This window comes from Cydia strobilella, chromosome 19 (assembly GCF_947568885.1).
Source record: "Cydia strobilella chromosome 19, ilCydStro3.1, whole genome shotgun sequence".
Lineage (NCBI taxonomy): Eukaryota > Metazoa > Arthropoda > Insecta > Lepidoptera > Tortricidae > Cydia > Cydia strobilella.
This window is the reverse complement of record NC_086059.1, coordinates 12,227,779-12,245,707: the sequence shown is the minus strand read 5'-3', so window position 1 is coordinate 12,245,707 and position 17,929 is coordinate 12,227,779. Positions and strand designations below refer to the sequence as shown.

The window sequence follows — 17,929 nt, the reverse complement described above, 5'->3', positions numbered from 1 at the left end:
TGTAGTCAACTTATTTATTACCTAGTTATCTTACTTACCTTATTACATTGAGTTAAAGTTGAAAAAAGTGACGTTTTCAACCAAAAGGTACCACATTGTCGGTTGTCGATAAAGGTTGATTTCAAATTCAAACTATATGGAATACGCGCCTTATTGACAACCAACAATAAGTACCCTTTTGGTTGAAAATGGCACAAATGTATTTAGTCAGCATACATATTAATTATACACATGTATGCTGGCTTGCACAATTATGTTTACCATGATACATGTCATATCAGAAATCTACACTGGGTGTGGCCTATGACACAGGCAAAAAATTAAACCGTAGGCTCCTTAAACTAACCAATATTTGTTAAGCGACTTAAAAATTATGAAGTGTTATATTTCCTATTTTTCATCATACAAATGAATTAATTATTACCTTCAATGTACGCTGTCATCAGTGTAATTGACGTACGCACACTTTAAAGAAAACAAAATTCGCAATACATTGTGTCTTAGAATAAACTTTAAAGTTCTTCTAAACATCAAAAAAATCAAAATTATTTTTAAAAGTTGCTGAGCAAAATGTTAGTTAGCTTGAGTCGGAGGATATGACGTCCGACTTTCAATCCAGAGGTTGCGGGTTCAAATCCTGTAGGAAATATCATTTGATATTTACCACTAGCAAAGATAGATATAACTCCGTAATAGATAGATACAGTCTAAGGAAAAAACGTGCCTCGAAAATCAAGAAAATTTGATTCTCGTTCAGAGGGCGCTACTAGTTTTGGCCTACAGTCGTATAGATGGCGTTGACGGTTTCGTTTGTTATTTAACAATTTTAACGCATATCAGTGAAAGAACATGGGTCAAAATCATAAAAATAATTAATGCAAATTAAAAAAAACATTTATCTATATTTAAATACATTCTATCGTATTTTTATAAATCTTCATTTTTAGTTTTAAAGTGTGTCGACAGATGGCAGTGAATTTAATGGGGTTACAAAATTTACTATGACAGTACCGCTCTAGTATAAGTTACTCTATGCCACTAGATTATCAGTGAAGGAAAACATCGTTAGGAAATCTGCATACATCTGCGAAGAAATTCTAAGGTGTATGTGCAATCCCCCAGTGCAGATATACTACATTTTTTACCGACTTTGTAATGAAGAAATACTTCTAGTTTGTCATTGACAGATTCTATTTAAACAACCATTTTCTACCTTAAAAAAGGAACATAGTTGATATTTAAATCGCCCAATCCCATCCAATGCTTCTTGTAATAAATACTATACTGTCATTTGACGACCGGTCTGGCCTAGTGGGTAGTGACCCTGCCTGTGAAGCCGATGGTCCTGGGTTTGAATCCCGGTAAGGGCATTAATTTGTGTGATGAGCACAGATATTTGTTCCTGAGTCTTGGGTGTTTTCTATGTATTTATGTATTTGTATATTATATATATCATTGTCTTGAGCTTGCTGTGGGACTTAGTCAATCTGTGTAAGAATGTCCTATAATATTTATTTATTATTTATTTATTTGCCAAAAGGCTTTTAACCTGTCTGATTCCAAGCGCCCAAATATATGCTGTAAATACAATTTTCAGATCTCCCGCGACCTTGAATACCTAAGGCTCGTGGGATCGTGACTTCGGGTCATGGGATCGGACAGGTTAAAGTCTAGTCTTAATGAGCCACAAATGTTATCTTTAGTGGTCTGAGACCTTTAAAAGTGATTTACCCTTAAGGTTATAGAATTTAAAAGTTGAATGGCCTCTGTAGATAGACATTGGATAAGATTTGTTATGTCTAGTGGCAACAACCTTATTTGAGTCTAATAATAAATTAATAACGTCTAGTTTTTGGGCCTTTTAGAGACCTGCATGTTTGTAGGTAATGGATTTTTTATTTGTTATTCAAGGGTGTTTGAACAATGTAGTATCGTCCGGACTTGTAGTATCGCTAGGGCTTGTACCGGACTTAAGGACATAACCTAGAAATAATATATGACTACAATTTTGTACCGAAGAAAATCCGTGTATAATAACCGCTCGGTCACAGCTGTTAGTCTATCTGCTGAAATAACTACACAGATGAACCGGTGTTGAGGCAGTGATAACAAAATGAATATGTTAAGTGACTTACCGTCCGCGTCGGACTTCATTTGTTTCCCCATATAATAAAACACTATTTTTTATACTCCACTCTATTTAAAGCTCCGTTAATAGCGTAAAAATAACAAGAAACTATACTGTTTTCATTATCAAATATAATTCGATTCAATTTTCCTCAATTGTCAATTAGATTTGACATTTGACGTTGAGCTGACGTTTGTGTGTAAAGTTGTGGCACTACTGCGTGAGTGTTAATGGGGATCGCTATTGCTCTTTCTCTTTAAAGTTAACTTTGTAAAATTTATAAATACACGACTAATTTTAGTCGTATTATACATTATAATTAAACTTTTCTTTTTATTAATGTAAATTAACTTTGATATAACGCCAAATCATGTACGCTTTGTTATCATATGAAATTCATAGCTAACTTTATGAACAGTAACACTAGTAGCGTTTCGTTTTTGCACACGAGAAATAGTTATTTACGATACAAGTTCAGAAAGTAGGAAATTCGCAACGAGTGGTGTATAAACTAAAACACGACCGAAGGGAGTGTTTTAAATCAACACGAGTTGCGAATGGGAATTACCTATTAATTGTTGTATCGTACAACGTTTTACAGTGCATATGTCCCTCACAGTAGAAACTACAACAATAAACAATATAAGGGCGGAAAGAGATTTCCTGCAAAAAAATAACTTAAAGTTAGACAAGTACAACGAATTTGACAACACACGCAGTGCAAGTGTTATTTATACGTCATAATTTCATAGATGTTTGACGTTTAAAATACCACTTGCACTGCGTGTGCTATCAAAATCGTTGCAGAGTTATATTGGTCTGACTCTAGCGACAGACTAAACTCAATGTTTGCTCACGACATCCGGGCTCCCGTTGCTACGACACCAATCTTCCAGCGTACCACTATCTATATTGCTGCTAAATAAATTGTCATTGAGTTATGCCCCTACAGCTTGAGTTAATATTATAATATAAACTGTTAGTCAATAAGTACGGTCAGCCGGCGTGAATAGGGATGGCTGGGGTGAATAGGGACAAAACTTAAAATGTGAATTACCTGACAATTTCTTCAAAAATACCCACACAACACAAATTGTATCATTCGATTGGAAATAATAGTAAATTTTGTATGATATTATTTGTGTTTGTATTTTTGACGAAATTGTCAGGTAAATCACATTTTATGTTATAGGGACACCTATTCACCCCAGCCATCCCTATTCACCCCGGTTGACGGTATGGAAATATTTAGTTACACCCACTGGGTATAATTGTATTAATTCTAACTGTATTGCCTCACATCAACATGTACGTACACGTACAATTCATGGCTTATGAAATATTATGAATAAATAAAATAAATAAAAAAGTACACGAAACGCATTGCATATTGCCAACATTGCAAGCTTATTTTTAATGTTTTGAAGTTTTGTCATTTTTGATTTTTGTTTTGACAGATAAAAATATATGCATGAATGAATAATGAAGTGTATGATTAGATACGTTTTATTTGAATTTCCGCGACAAGTTATTGCTTGTTCGCACAAATTTAGACAATTTGTATAAATGTAATTAAAATTCACTATAGGCTTTGTCTACTTAGGTGGTCGTTTAATTTTTTATCACTTATTTTTCTTTCTTTTCAGATATTTGTGGGGATGTAACCGAAGATATTTCTACGTGTTTTCTTAATTCATACTTTCCATCGAATAACTAAAGCCGCGAAAATGTCCAACGGTAACGCAGGAGACACCACGAACCACGTGGAAAACGGCATCAGTGATGAAAATCGGTAAGTTAAACTCAGTTAAACTTACTTAAAAATTACCTATCTATCTATTATTAATTTATATTAAGTATAAATTTAAGATGTTTTATAGGCAAATTTTGTCTTTATTTGAGCTAGTAAGGGTAATGTTCTGTAGTAAAAGTGGCTTTAAGTTAGTGCTTTATAGGCATTATTAAATTTGTACACCTATGTGCCTATAAGTACATATTTTAACTTTTTCCTACTCTTTTGGGCCAGCTAATTATTTAATTAGAGAATTAAAGTACCTACACTACCAATGTACTTTATATACTCATTAAAATAAAATAAAAATAATAAACAATTATTATAGGACATTCTTACACAGATTGACTAAGTCCCACAGTAAGCCCACAAGGAGGCTTGTGTTATGGGTACTCAGACAACGATATATATAATAAATACTTAAATACATAGAAAACACCCATGACTCAGGAACAAATATCTGTGCTCATCACACAAATAAATGCCCTTACTGGGATTTGAACCCAGGACCATCGGCTTCACAGGCAGACCGGTCATCACTACTTCCTTATTTTTGAGACCCATGGTAGCAAAGCATTTTTGTTGCATTAAATATTGTAAACCTGCCAATTACTAACAGACCTATAAAAATTTCTTAGCAACAATTTAAAAAGGTACATCATCAAGCATCCACTGCAGCATGCTCTCATAATATTTTCTATTTTGTCTTTATGCATGCAGTGTTTCAATATCAATATGTGGCATTGACACATTATGTCTTCTTTTAATCCTTGCCATAGTTTATGAATAGCCAACAAGTAGGTCATTTAGCTGGGTCCACACAGTGCGAGCATACGCGCTAGGCAATTTCCTCACGCACAAAACGGCCAGTGTAAGGTCGTACACGTAACCGCTCGGCACCGGCCCGGCGCCGCCGCAACTCGAGCCGTCCAGTATTGTAAAAAAATTCATACTGTAACGCACACATATCGGCATCGGAACACCATCGCCTCGCCTCGACGATAGGTGTGCGAGAACCTGTGGACGTGCCTCGCGCGCGCCGCCTCGGCCGAGGCACGTCTACACTGGCCTTGGTGCGTATGCTCGCTCTGTGTGGACTCGGCCATTTAAGGGTTAAATATTAAATAATCATCACCCTAGAGCACTATACTATCTCAGATTTTACCTTTTCACCAGCACACTTTTTATCAGTGTTAACAGCATGTGGCAGGTGTTATAATATTGTTTTCTTTTCCAGCGGCACCACCTACTTCTTTTCCAGACCTAGATCGAGCGCGACGTTGAAACAGAGGATACAGCTGTTCTTGTCTATCTATTGGAAGTCTCTGTTGATCGTGCTGACACCTATTCTTCTGTTGCCGATACCCATTAGAAATAATGAGCCGGTATGTGAAAGATAGTCTTTATTCTTCAATTTAGGCATAGTACAGTCATAAACTGAAATAGATATACTAAAGAAAAAGTGACCAAGTCCACCGGTGGCCGAGGCGGGAATCGAATCCGCGTCTTTAGCTTACGCGGCCACTTAATACTTGCCACGTGACTATCCCCATTACAAGCTGTGTTATTTGTTCGTGACAAAGTCATTTCTTTGGCATAAGTAGTGCGTGCGTGAGCGCGTGTGGTAACCAACTAGCTGGTTTTTGTACCGCCGGCGGGACGAGATTCGTAGGCATGAATTCGAGCTCCCGCGGAGAGTTCCATAGGCCTGTCTATGGCGCGTCACGTAGTGTTATGTATGATTAAGAGCACTTTAAATACCTTTCTTCTTTAAGATGCTCCAAGAATTATCTGCTTGCCCAAATTACTACTTCTTCTAAATTCTATAAGGATTCTTTCACCTTCCAAGCGATTCGGTTGTGGAATGCTCTGCCGTCTGATCTAAGACATGCTAAATCGCTTCCTATTTTTAAGGCTCAACTTAAAATGCACTATCTGTCACTTCCTTAAGCTTGTTAACCATTCGATTACTATCTCTGCTATATTATATATGTATGTAAGTGTATAGATATTTATATATGTATTTATTTTTAATATTTAATAGTATGATCTTTAATATGTATGCACCTAACTATTTATGTATGTATATTGTTATATATTTATCTGTGCTGATTTTATTTAAAAAAATCTTCTACTCTTGTTATCCGTTTATTTTTCTACCCATTTATTTCTTCCATACGGTAAATTCTACTACCTGAAGGTTGTCTGTAAGAGATCGCTTTTTAGCGATAAGACCGCCTGTTGTTGCTTAGTTCGCTATGTTAATTATAATGTATCTAAATTTGTTTTAATTATGCACAATAAAGAATATATTATTATATTATTATTATTATTATTTTTCAAATTTTTGTTATCTTCACTTTTTACCATTCGAATAAAGTTTATGCTTCTATAGACTATTATGAAAAAAGCTGTAAATAAACCTGTAAAATCATATTTCTCATTTTAGGCATTCAAATGCATGTACGTCGTTCTCATAATGGCGACCTACTGGGTCTTGGAACTCCTTCCCCTCCCCGTGACGTCCATGCTGCCCATAGTCCTCTTCCCAACCATGGGCATCCTGGACTCCGACAAGACCTGTGCAGCGTACATGAAGGAGACCAATATGATGTTCATGGGTGGTCTGATGATAGCTGCCGGGGTACAGCATTCGAAGTTACCGAGGAGAGTTGCATTGTGGACTGTGCAAGTCGTTGGATGCTCTCATAGAAGGTAAGTTTATAATTATAGACAAAGGAATATAAAGAAGCGTGAAGCACAGTAACAGCAGCAGTAGATGGCGCTGTTCGGCATACGTTAGCGCTTTACCTTACATCGTTAAAATGGCGCGGTACGTGTTGAAGGTGCTGCCATCTTGAGGCATCGACCGAAAACTTTAACTTTTAAAGCTTCACGTTAATAAGCACTATAAGCAGGTGCGGTCCATTTTACGTATGGTCCCTTGCATGTTGCGGAGTATGCCATCTTGTGGCCTGATTCTAAAACTTAAACTTGACTATAATAAACAGGGCTGCTGCGTCCTACAGGTTACACGCGCTACTTTCAAATGGTAGTGCGATTTTGAGTCTTATGCCACTCATTACAGCTGAAAAATTTTGCGAGATTTGGCATTTTTAGGTTATAAATTATATGGAAATGACACCTATCACCCTGCCCATCGAGTTTGAAAAATACTATAATAAATGACATGAATATTAAAAGTTTAACCCCATGATGTTGCTAATACATAAATATTTCCACTAATTCCTAACATATCTTTCAGACTAAACTTCGGCCTAACGTTCGTGACCATGTTCATCTCGATGTGGGTCTCCAACGCCGCCGCCACCACAATGATGGTGCCCATAGTGGAGGCCATTCTTGAAGTCCTGGAGTCCCAGGGTCTGGGGGATGTGTATATTAATAGGAAGAGGCCGGAAAATGGAAAGGAGGTTAAAGGGAAGGATGAGAAAACTGAGGAAGAGTAAGTTTTTTATTTATTTACTATTATAGGGAAATGTTAAACTGTTTCTTCTTCTTCTTTGCCTGGCCCTTTCCCATTTTATTTGGGGTCGGCCCTCCGTATCATGCGTCTCCAGGCAGCTCGGTCCTGGGTCGTCTCCTTGTTGACTTGGGCTTCTTTGAGGTTCTTATCTACTACGGACATCCATGTGATTCGGGGTCTTCCTCGTCCTCGGGGTTTAGTTTCAATATCTAGCACTTTCCTGGTCATGTGGTCGGATGGTCGCCTCATAACGTGTCCGTACCACCGCAGACGGCTCTCCTGTAGTTTATCTGGGATAGGTCTCACTTTGAAGGTGCCTCTTATGTGTGTGTTTCTGACATGATCCAGCCTAGTTACACCACCCGCCCACCTGAGCATCTTCATCTCTGCGCAGTGTAATTGATTTTCATGCTGCTTTTTGAGTGGCCAGCATTCGGCTCCGTATGTCATGGCCGGTCGGACGGCTGCTCTGTATACTCGTCCCTTTATGCGCACGGGCATTCGGCTGTCGCATAGCACGCCGGTTAGTTCTCTCCATTTCAACCACCCGGTATTTATGCGATGGGTGACATCAGTGTCTATTGACCCATCTTTACTGATGACTGACCTGATAGGTACTTGAAATTGTCCACTTCTTTTAGCTGGGTGTTCTGCAGACAGATGGTGTGTTTGCTGTTGACGCCACTAAAGTTGCAGTGCATGTACTCGGTCTTCTCTCTGCTTATTCGCAGACCTGATGTTTCCAGAGCTTCCCTCCACTTTTCTAAAATTTGCTGTAGGTTGTGCGCATCTTCACTGATGATGACGACGTCGTCCGCATATAGGATGTCCCATGGCGGTGCTCGTTGCAGATGTGAGGTGAGATGGTTCATTACAATATTAAATAGCAGAGGACTGAGTGCGGAACCTTGGTGCACACCAACTTTTACATCGAATTCATCGCTTGTTCCGGCCTGACTTCGCACTTTGGTTGATACTTGGTGGTACATATCTTTGACAGTCATTATGTAATGCTCTGGGACCCTCTGGGCCCTTAGAGCGTGCCAAATTAATTCTCTCGGTACCCGGTCGAAAGCTTTTTCTAGGTCGATGAATATCATGTGCAAGTCTGTTTTGTTGTCTCTGTACTTTTCCATCAGTGTTCTGACCGAATGTATGGCATCAGTGGTGGATCTACCGGCGACGAACCCGCATTGGTTTTCAGTGACGCTAGTAATTTCAAGTAGCCTTTTGTTGATGACTCTTTCCCATATTTTGAAGGAATGTGAGATTAGCTTTATAGCTCTGTAGTTGCCGCAGAGTCTTATATCACCTTTATTTTTGTAGAAAGGGATGAGAAAGCTCTTTCGCCATTCATCGGGAATTCCATCAGCCAGGAACTTGTTGAAAAGTTTCGTCAGGAACAGTACGCCGGTATCTCCTATTCGCTTCCAGAATTCAGCAGGGATATCGTCAGGGCCAGAGGCTTTGTTATTTGCCATTCGTTTGATTGCCAGAATTATCTCTTCAGGCCTTATACATGGGATAGGGCCTTCTGTAGCAGGGATATCTTGTAGTACCTCACTAGGGAATACCTCATTTAGCAATTCTGTGTAGTATTCTTTCCAGCGGTCTCTGATGTCTTCATTTGATGTTAATAGTTTTCCTTGTTCATTTTTGATAAACTTGTTTGTGGCAGTATCCCTACTACTTTGGTGTTTGCGTTTTGCTAACTTAAAGATTTCTTTATTGTTTGAAGCAGTTTCAAGTTTAGCATAGAAATCATCCCTGGCGGTTGCCTTGGCCTGTGCGACGGCTTGTTTTGCGATTTTCTTAGCAATTTTATAAGCCTGGTGGTCAACATCGTCTTTCGTCTGTTGCCATAGTTTGAAGAGTGTTTTCTTAGTTTCCAATTTTTCTCTCACTTCTTCATTCCACCAGATGGTATCCTTGTTATTATTGATGGCACCTTTAGATACTCCTAAATATTGTTGTGCTTTTTCATTGCAGTATAGTTGAAAATCTCTCCACATTGCATCGGCTGTATCATCCTGCTGCTCCTGAAGGTATTGTGCGATGTCTTCACATAGTCTGAGACCTTCCTCACCCTCCAATTTATGCCACCGTGTTCTTATGATTTTCTCCTTCTTGACTTTGTATGTTTTTGGTATTTTGAACTCTGCCACTAGTATTCTATGTTGTGAGGTAAGAGGTTCCCCGGGTATGACTTTGCAGTCTTTGCATGTCTTTAGTTGTTTTCTATCAGTTAGAATGTAGTCTATCTGCGTGCATGCCCCGCCGCTTTTATAGGTTACTAGATGTTCTACAGGTTTTGTGAAGAAAGTATTAATAATTGCAAGGTCGTGTGCCAGTGCCATTTGAAGGATGCTCTCTCCCTCCGGGTTGATTTTACCATATCCGAAGTTGCCATGTATTCTCTGGTAAGTGGTAGTTTTCTCACCAACGTGACCGTTCAAGTCGCCGCCGATGAACTTCGGCTCACAGTTTGGTGTAGACTGCAGCAGATCGCTGATTTCTTCCCAGAAAGATTCCTTTTCCGAACTTGGGGTTCCGGACTGGGGGGCGTATGCGCATATGACGTTCATGCACGGTTGATCGTCCAGGGCAAGCTTGATTGACATTAGTCTTTCGCTTACTCTGTTTACTTCAACTACGCGGTCTTGAAAGTGTTTGTCTACTATAATGCCGACTCCATTCTGCGCCCTTGTTCCATGATAAATCAGCTTGTAGTTATACCCGATATTACGCGATTTGGACCCCTTCCACTTCGTCTCCTGGATGCAACAAATGTTGATGCGTCTTCGATGTAATACTTAAACTGAAATGTTAAACTGTTTGGGAGGTTTAAAACAAGACAACTTAAAGTAATATATATCTACATAGTGTGTTTCATAAAAAAAGTCTTATATACTATAGTGACATAATTAACTCTTCATATCTCGTACATACCTTTTGTATTTGATGAAGAGAATAAATAAGATGTTACTAGATAATATTATATTTAAGGCAGATCCATACTAATATTATAAATGCGAAAGTCTGTCTGTCTGTGTGTTCCGTCTTCACGCTTAAACCGCTGAATCGATTTAGATGAAATTTGGCATAGATATAGGTTGAGTCCCTGAGAAGGACATAGGATAGTTTTTATCCCGAAAATCATCCCTTAAGAAAGTAAAAAGCGGGGTGGAATTGAGATAATTAATGAAGTGCCTGCTAATTTGTGTGCATAATATGCTCAAATTTAGATTGCTATGAGAATGCAAGCGCTATTCTTACTCTAGCTGCGGTTACTAAGTCCACGCAGACGAAGTCGCGGGCAAAAGCTAGTAATATTATGCCTTTTAAATTACAAATTATTAAATTATAAAAAAAGTTGTCTTGTTTTATCTAGTGTTTGCGACAATATGAATCTCAAATTAACAAATTAATTAAAGTCCAGTAGAGTGTTATATAATGAATTCATTACAGTTGAGTCGGGAGCTTAATATACAGTCTATGAAATTTGGCTTAAAAATGGACCAGTATAAAAAAGTTTATTGAAAATTTGATCTGCCGTGATTTACCAAATTTTACCTATTTTTATTTTTATTATTTTTTCAGAGCCCCAATCCCGAGTGACATCACAATCTGTTACTACCTGAGCATAGCTTACGCCTCTACCCTAGGAGGCTGCGGTACTTTGGTCGGCACAGCTACCAACTCTGCCTTCAAGGGGATATTCGACAGGTGAGATATAGTCAAGAGGACAACCTGAGCATAGCTTCTTCTACCCTGGAATGTTCTAGTTGGTGGTGCCAAGGGAATAGTCCAGGGATCTTAATAATATTGCATGCGCTAGGTAACCAAAATCATTGTACATCCCAAGACATATTACAGAGAACAAATTGTTTATAACACCAATTAATGCACAATTGATGAATAAATGATTCTGGCTTAAAGTAAGGCTTTACGAACCGTATTTTTACACCCCTAAAATAGTCGCCATTTACTTTGATTCGTGGGGTAACATTGTTCAACGATTTTGACCTCTTGCTTAGTCTTGAGTTTGAGATACGCCTATCTGTATAAGCTGTTCCAAAATATTTTTGGGGACAATCTGAGACAGATCGACCTAGCCCCAAACTAGGCAAACCTTGTAGGTACTATGGGTACAAGGTACAAGGCCACGATATACATACTTGGCTGTTCCCAAATATGTATAATATATTATAATTTGTGTGTAAACAGTGTTATGATATAATTAAAATGTATGTTTTCACATCACCTATTCGAAAAGGGCTTATTCTTCCCCGCTAGGAGGGATCAAAGTGGCACTTTTCTTCCCTGATAGGAGGGATCAAAATGGCACTTTTATGTTCTAGGACACGATTTTTTTTCTTTTTTGCATACTATTTTTTTAGGTAATTAATATTTTGGAACATAATAATTTCCTCATAGGTGATGTGAAAAACAGTATGTCACATGGTAGCAAAATTATTTCCATCTTGGACGTTATCACTTGAATCCCTCACTACGCTCAAGATTTTATTTCAGAATAGAATTATAGAATCTTTCGCTTCCTTCAGGATTCAATGTACGCCCTCGCCGTAAATATGTCATTATGCTCCCTTGTGACACAATCTACTATTATTTTCCAGTGAGTTCCCTGAGATCCACCACGCAGTGAACTTCTTCTACTTCATGGCGTACAGCACGCCACCCATGTTACTGATGCAGCTGCTAGTCTGGGTCTCTCTACAAGTCACTTTCATGGGCATGTTCAGGTCAGTACCCCTATCAACCCCTACGGCTACGCCATTTTGAAAAAACTTGAGTGCTATCGAATCTTATTACTTATGACTTGCGACTACGACTTACGACTAAAACTCGAAATTTAATAAGTTTTGAAGTAACTTTAATACTATATTATAATGTTTCAGACCAAACAGCGAAGCCGCCAAGAAGGTGCAGCTGGCTTCCGGCTCCAAAACCACCATGAAAGTCATCAACGAGAAGTACAAGAGCCTCGGACCTGCCACCTTCCACGAAAAGGTATTTGTTTTATTTGTGAAAATCTCTTGCGGGCTTACAGGTGACCCCAAAACGCTCACAAGATAATCATATTATCATAGAGTAACTTATACTAGAGCGGTACTGTCATAGTAAATTTTGTAACCCCAGTAAATTCACTGCCATCTGTCGACACACCTTAAAACTAAAAATGAAGATTTATAAAAATACGATACAATGTATTTAAATATAGATAAAAGATTTTTTTTATTTGCATTAATTATTTTTATGATTTTGACCCATGTTCTTTCACTGATATGCGTTAAAATTGTTAAATAACAAACGAAACCGTCAACGCCATCTATACGACAGTCGGCCAAAACTAGTAGCGCCCTCTGAACGAGAATCAAATTTTCTTGATTTTCGAGACACGTTTTTTCCTTAGACTGTATCCATCTATTACGGAGTTATATCTCTTTGATATTATGTAAGAGATAAAATAACTATACAAATAATGTCAACCTACCTAATAAATAAATTAAATAACACAATTATATAAAAAACACAATTGTATAGAGGTATGCGTCTACATAATTATACACTTTTCTACACACATATCCTAAACTAGCGACGCGCCCCGGCTTTGCACGGGTTACCCTTAACAAATTATTATAATTAGAGATGCAATGTATAGTTGTTTGGCCGGATAGCGGATGTTCGGCCTGACCATTGGTCGAATATTCGGTATCCGGCCACAGAATATACGGCCGGCGGAACTATCCAGACAAGTATATTTTGGTATTCATTTGATTTATACATATACCAAGATGTATGTCTATATATGTAGTAATATGTGTGTATAACACGATTATCTTATCTTATCTTATAACCAGATCGTCGGACCGTCTTGTTGTGGGTTTTTTTCTGCTGCGTTAAACAAATAAATAAATACAAATGTGTTTTTCAGGTTTCAGGCGGTTTGTTCATCCTGGCAGTGTTCATGTATATCTTCAGGAAGCCCGGCTTCATGCCTGGCTGGGCCGACTTGCTTACCACCATGTAAGTATTACAATTATAATACACAAGACTGCTTTTCAGAATTAGGAAGAGTAAACGGTGTTCGAATCCCGGTAAGGTTCTTCCTGAGTTACGGGTGTTATTTATGGATATGTAAAAGTAATATTGTTAAGGTATAAAGGATTTGCCACACTGGATGCGTTCTGCGGTCAGCGGTCAGGTCAAACCCGCATTATGTATGAACAGCATTGACAGCAACCTTTGAAGTTGAAGTTTGACCTGACCGCTGCCCGCAGAACGCATCCAGTGTGGCAAATCCTCAAGGCTACATAAATAAAATTGACAAGTCAAGGATGAAATATTCAGTCTCACTTTTCAGGTTATAAAATACTAAGCCAAGTTTCTAAATTCGTTTAGACATTGTTTGGATGAAAAATGAAGGAACGAACACAATAAATTGGTCTGATATTTAGATAAAAGCAGGGTTGCGAAACTCCTCTTCTCGGGTATTCTCGGCTTCGTTCGGCTCAGCATTGCTCCGAGAATTTTTTAGGGTTGATACAACTTGACGTCCCTTTGCGTGTACGACTGTGGTACGACCACAGATAAGATAATGACTTGAATTTTGACAACCCTAAATAGCCGAAAGGGATAATGCCATACATTAGAAAGGGACAGCATGATTTGTCCCTGAACCGCTGTCAAACTTAGGTTTTGTAGGAAGTTTCCGTTCTGTACGGTAGTACTATTATTTATTCTGTGATTAAGGTAATATTTGTTAAACTTGACAATTTAAAACTGCTTGTTGCTAGGCCTATTTGAATAAAGAATATTTTGACATTGACATCCAAATATCCATAGATACAAAATGGTCACAAATGTTTGTAAGTGTTAATTATATGTGCCATTTTCAACCAAGAGGGTACTTATTGTCGGTTGTCAATAAGGCGCTATTGCCATATAGCTTCAATTTGAACTCAACCTTATCGACAAACGGCAATGTGGTACCTTTTGGTTGAAAACGTCACATATGTGTAATGTTTATTACAGGAAAGTTAAGGACGGTGTGACGTCCATGTTCATCGTGGTCCTCATGTTCATCCTGCCCATGTCCATGGACTTCCTCAAGTTCTTCTCCTCTTCTGCATCATGTAAGTGACGTCTTCATTCTGACGTATTTAGCCCTTTGACCGTCAAAAACGTCTGATAGCTACAGTCACAGAAATAAATATACCATAAAAGACGCAAATGCATCTACTTCGCGACTCGCGTGTCCGAACCCCGACCAAGCGTCGAGGTTGACCGTCGCTCTTTACACACTCACAAATATCTGAACACGCATCTATTGTCAAGTCAAGGCGCTAGAGTGTGTGTTCAGATATTTTTGAGCACCTCGGCCGCCCCGATATATCTGATGGCGACTGTACAATGAAAATGTTGTATAATTTCAGAATGTCGTCTTAAAAAGCTTTTCTTTATTTTACCTTTATTTTTTTTTAAATAAAACGAAAAAAATTATTCAGGTAAGAAATATAAAGTAGTAAATAGAAAGCTCGTCCATCCATAAATCAGCTGCAGGCTTCGTCATCTACTTACAAATGATATAATCTGTAACAGGCTTTGTCAATCTTAATCACTAAATTGAACTAGGCTACCCTACCCACTATCAAAGATAGATATAACTCCGTAATAGATGGATACAGTCTAAGGAAAAAACGTGCCTCGAAAATCAAGAAAATTTGATTCTCGTTCAGAGGGCGCTACTAGTTTTGGCCTACAGTCGTATAGATGGCGTTGACGGTTTCGTTTGTTATTTAACAATTTTAACGCATATCAGTGAAAGAACATGGGTCAAAATTATAAAAATAATTAATGCAAATAAAAAAAAACATTTATCTATATTTAAATACATTCTATCGTATTTTTATAAATCTTCATTTTTAGTTTTAAAGTGTGTCGACAGATGGCAGTGAATTTACTGGGGTTACAAAATTTACTATGACAGTACCGCTCTAGTATCAGTTACTCTATGCCACTATTAAACTTTTATTTTCAGACGAGGAGCTGGCCAAAGCCAAGCCCTCCCCCGGCGTGGTGACGTGGAACATCCTCAAGGAGAAGATCCCGTGGGGTCTACTTTTCTTGCTGGGTAATATACTTTCTCATAATAAAACAAAAAAACTTGCTACTAAAAAACTATACTTTGGACCTATAATATAAATAGCCGCCTAAGGCCTTAAGAGTTGTTCAAAAGCGCCTAGCAGTTCAAAGATAGCATACACCAGGGAATTTAGGATGGGTACCGCCGTGGCCGGGTGGTTTAGTGGTCATAACGTTAGCCGCGTAAGTTGAAAACGCGGGTTCAATTTCCGCCTCGGCCACCGGTGGATTTGGTCACATTTTCTTTAGTGTATGATATCTATGTATTTCAGTTTATAATTCTACAGTGGGTTCTTGAATCCTCAGTGTCGATAAACACTGTTTAAATAGCTAGTTTTCCCCCCCAGGTGGCGGGTTCGCCCTCGCCGAAGGCAGCAAGGCCACCGGGCTGTCGGCCATGATCGGGAGCTCCCTGAGCGGGCTGCAGGGCCTGCCGCCGTACGTGGTGCTGCTGGTCGTGGTGCTGGTCACGCAGTTCATCACGGAGTTCACCAGCAACGTCGCCATCGCCAACCTCATCCTGCCCGTGCTGGCCAATATGGTGAGTCGCGAACGCGTCGCCAATAAGCCGTAGTGGGGTATCAATAAGTCGCCAGCGTGTCGCCAATAAGCCGCCATTGTGTCGCCAATAAGCCGACATTGTGGCGCTGATTAGTTGCCACTGTGTCGCCAACAAGCCGCCATTGTGTCGCCAATAAGCCGCCATTGTGGCGCTGACGTGACGTGGCGTTTTCATGACGTGTAAAATGTACTGTTTATATTTACCAATAAAGTCTGTATTTCTTCTGATTAGTTGCCATTGTGTCGCCAACAAGCCGCCATTGTGTCGCCAATAAGCCGCCATTGTGACGCTGATTAGTTGCCATTGTGTCGCCAATAAGCCGCCATTGTGGCGTTGATTAGTTGCCATTGTGTCACCAACAAGCCGCCATTGTGTCGCCAATAAGCCGCCATTGTGGCGCTGATAAGTCGCCATTGTTGCGCCAATAAGTCGTCATAGTTGCGCCAACAAATCGCTATTGTGGCACCAATATGTAATTATGTAGCTATTTCAAGCCAGTAAGAATTGACGGAATTGACGACCTGTCTGGCCTAGTGGGATCCTGCCTATGAAGCCGATGGTCCTGGGTTCGAATCCCGTTAAGGGCATTTATTTGTGTGAAGAGCACAGATATTTGTTCCAGAGTATTGAGTGTTTTCTATGTATTTAAGTATTTGTATCGTGTACGTGTAATCATGTCTGAGTACTCACAACACAGGCGTCCTTGAGCTTACTGTGGGGCTTAGTCAAAGTGTGTAATAATGTCCTATATTATTTACACCCCAGGCCAAAAGTATGTAAACAAGATTGTATTTCAATAGAAAAGTGTGATCTTTTAAGCGATGGATTTTATACTACTCATTGACAATACACACACTAGGCCAGACCGGTCGTCTGGCCTAGTGTGTGAAAAAGTCCATCAGAGTTACAATTTTGTGTGTTTATTTCTACAGGCACGCACATTGAAGATGGACCCGCGCTACCTCATGATCCCAGCCACATTAGCTTGCTCCATGGCTTTCCACATGCCGGTCGGCACGCCACCCAACGCTATCGTCGCCGGGGTCGCGCACATACCCACTTCTAAGATGGTAAGCTTCCGATAACCAAACAGCTATTGTCTGGCTAAGCCAAGCGTCAAGTCATACCAAAATAGTTGGCTCTAAAAAATAAGTGAGGGTTTCTAAGTAGTTTCCCTGTGTTCGTACTAATATTATAAACAAGCTTTTGCCCGCGACTTCGTCTGCGTGGACTTAGTAACAGCAGCTAAAGTAAGTATAGCGCCTGGAAAAATTCTCATAGCAATCATTCAATTTGAGCATTTTATGCACACAAATTAGCAGGCACTTCATTAATTATCTCAATTCCACCCCGCTTTTTACTTTCTTAAGGGACGATTTTCGGGATAAAAACTATCCTATGTCCTTCTCAAGGACTCAACCTATCTCTATGCCAAATTTCATCTAAATCGATTCAGCGGTTTAAGCGTGAAGAAGGAACACACAGACAGAAAGACAGACAGACTTTCGCATTTATAATATTAGTATGGATAAGTAACTGTCTGTTTGTCTATTGTCTCTTCACGCCGAAGCCGCTGAACTGGTTTAGATGATATTTGACATGGAGATAGTTTGAGTCTCGATAAAGGACATAAAATAGTTTTCACCACACCTAGCCTTTGGTCTCTTGATTGTTGAAAACCTGATAAGTAGACCCCGTTATCTTGTCGCACTGACATTCCTTTTCAGTAGAGCGTGAATGTTTTTTTATCGACTGTCTCAATATCGATGTCTCAATCTCCATTTCATGATTGGT

At 39.1% G+C, this 17,929-nt stretch overlaps 3 protein-coding genes across 5 annotated transcripts in view; 2 read left to right on the top strand and 1 right to left on the bottom strand.

Annotated features, from left to right (window-relative positions):
• Window positions 1-2,294, bottom strand: part of LOC134749967 (GPI transamidase component PIG-S) — a 65,634-nt gene extending 63,340 nt beyond the window's left edge. Inside the window, exon 1 of the mRNA XM_063685004.1 lies at window positions 2,136-2,294. Coding sequence (XP_063541074.1) covers window positions 2,136-2,166 — 31 coding nt within the window. The 5' untranslated portion in view covers window positions 2,167-2,294. The remainder of the gene's footprint in view (window positions 1-2,135) is intronic.
• Window positions 1-17,929, top strand: part of LOC134749941 (retinol dehydrogenase 12-like) — a 463,382-nt gene that overhangs the window by 121,495 nt on the left and 323,958 nt on the right. The gene's annotated exons all lie outside the window — the stretch shown is intronic.
• LOC134749913 (protein I'm not dead yet) overlaps window positions 1-17,929 on the top strand; it is a 57,824-nt gene that overhangs the window by 33,641 nt on the left and 6,254 nt on the right. For all 3 annotated transcript variants that reach the window (XR_010128528.1, XM_063684925.1, XM_063684926.1), the window contains exons 2-13: window positions 3,775-3,920; window positions 5,158-5,305; window positions 6,370-6,635; window positions 7,186-7,386; window positions 11,008-11,133; window positions 12,045-12,170; window positions 12,327-12,438; window positions 13,364-13,455; window positions 14,464-14,564; window positions 15,470-15,562; window positions 15,921-16,114; window positions 17,068-17,205. Coding sequence is in view for 2 of the 3 variants with exons in the window: in XM_063684925.1 (XP_063540995.1) it covers window positions 3,856-3,920; window positions 5,158-5,305; window positions 6,370-6,635; window positions 7,186-7,386; window positions 11,008-11,133; window positions 12,045-12,170; window positions 12,327-12,438; window positions 13,364-13,455; window positions 14,464-14,564; window positions 15,470-15,562; window positions 15,921-16,114; window positions 17,068-17,205 (1,662 nt within the window). In the remaining variant the exon portion in view is untranslated. The remainder of the gene's footprint in view (window positions 1-3,774; window positions 3,921-5,157; window positions 5,306-6,369; window positions 6,636-7,185; window positions 7,387-11,007; window positions 11,134-12,044; window positions 12,171-12,326; window positions 12,439-13,363; window positions 13,456-14,463; window positions 14,565-15,469; window positions 15,563-15,920; window positions 16,115-17,067; window positions 17,206-17,929) is intronic.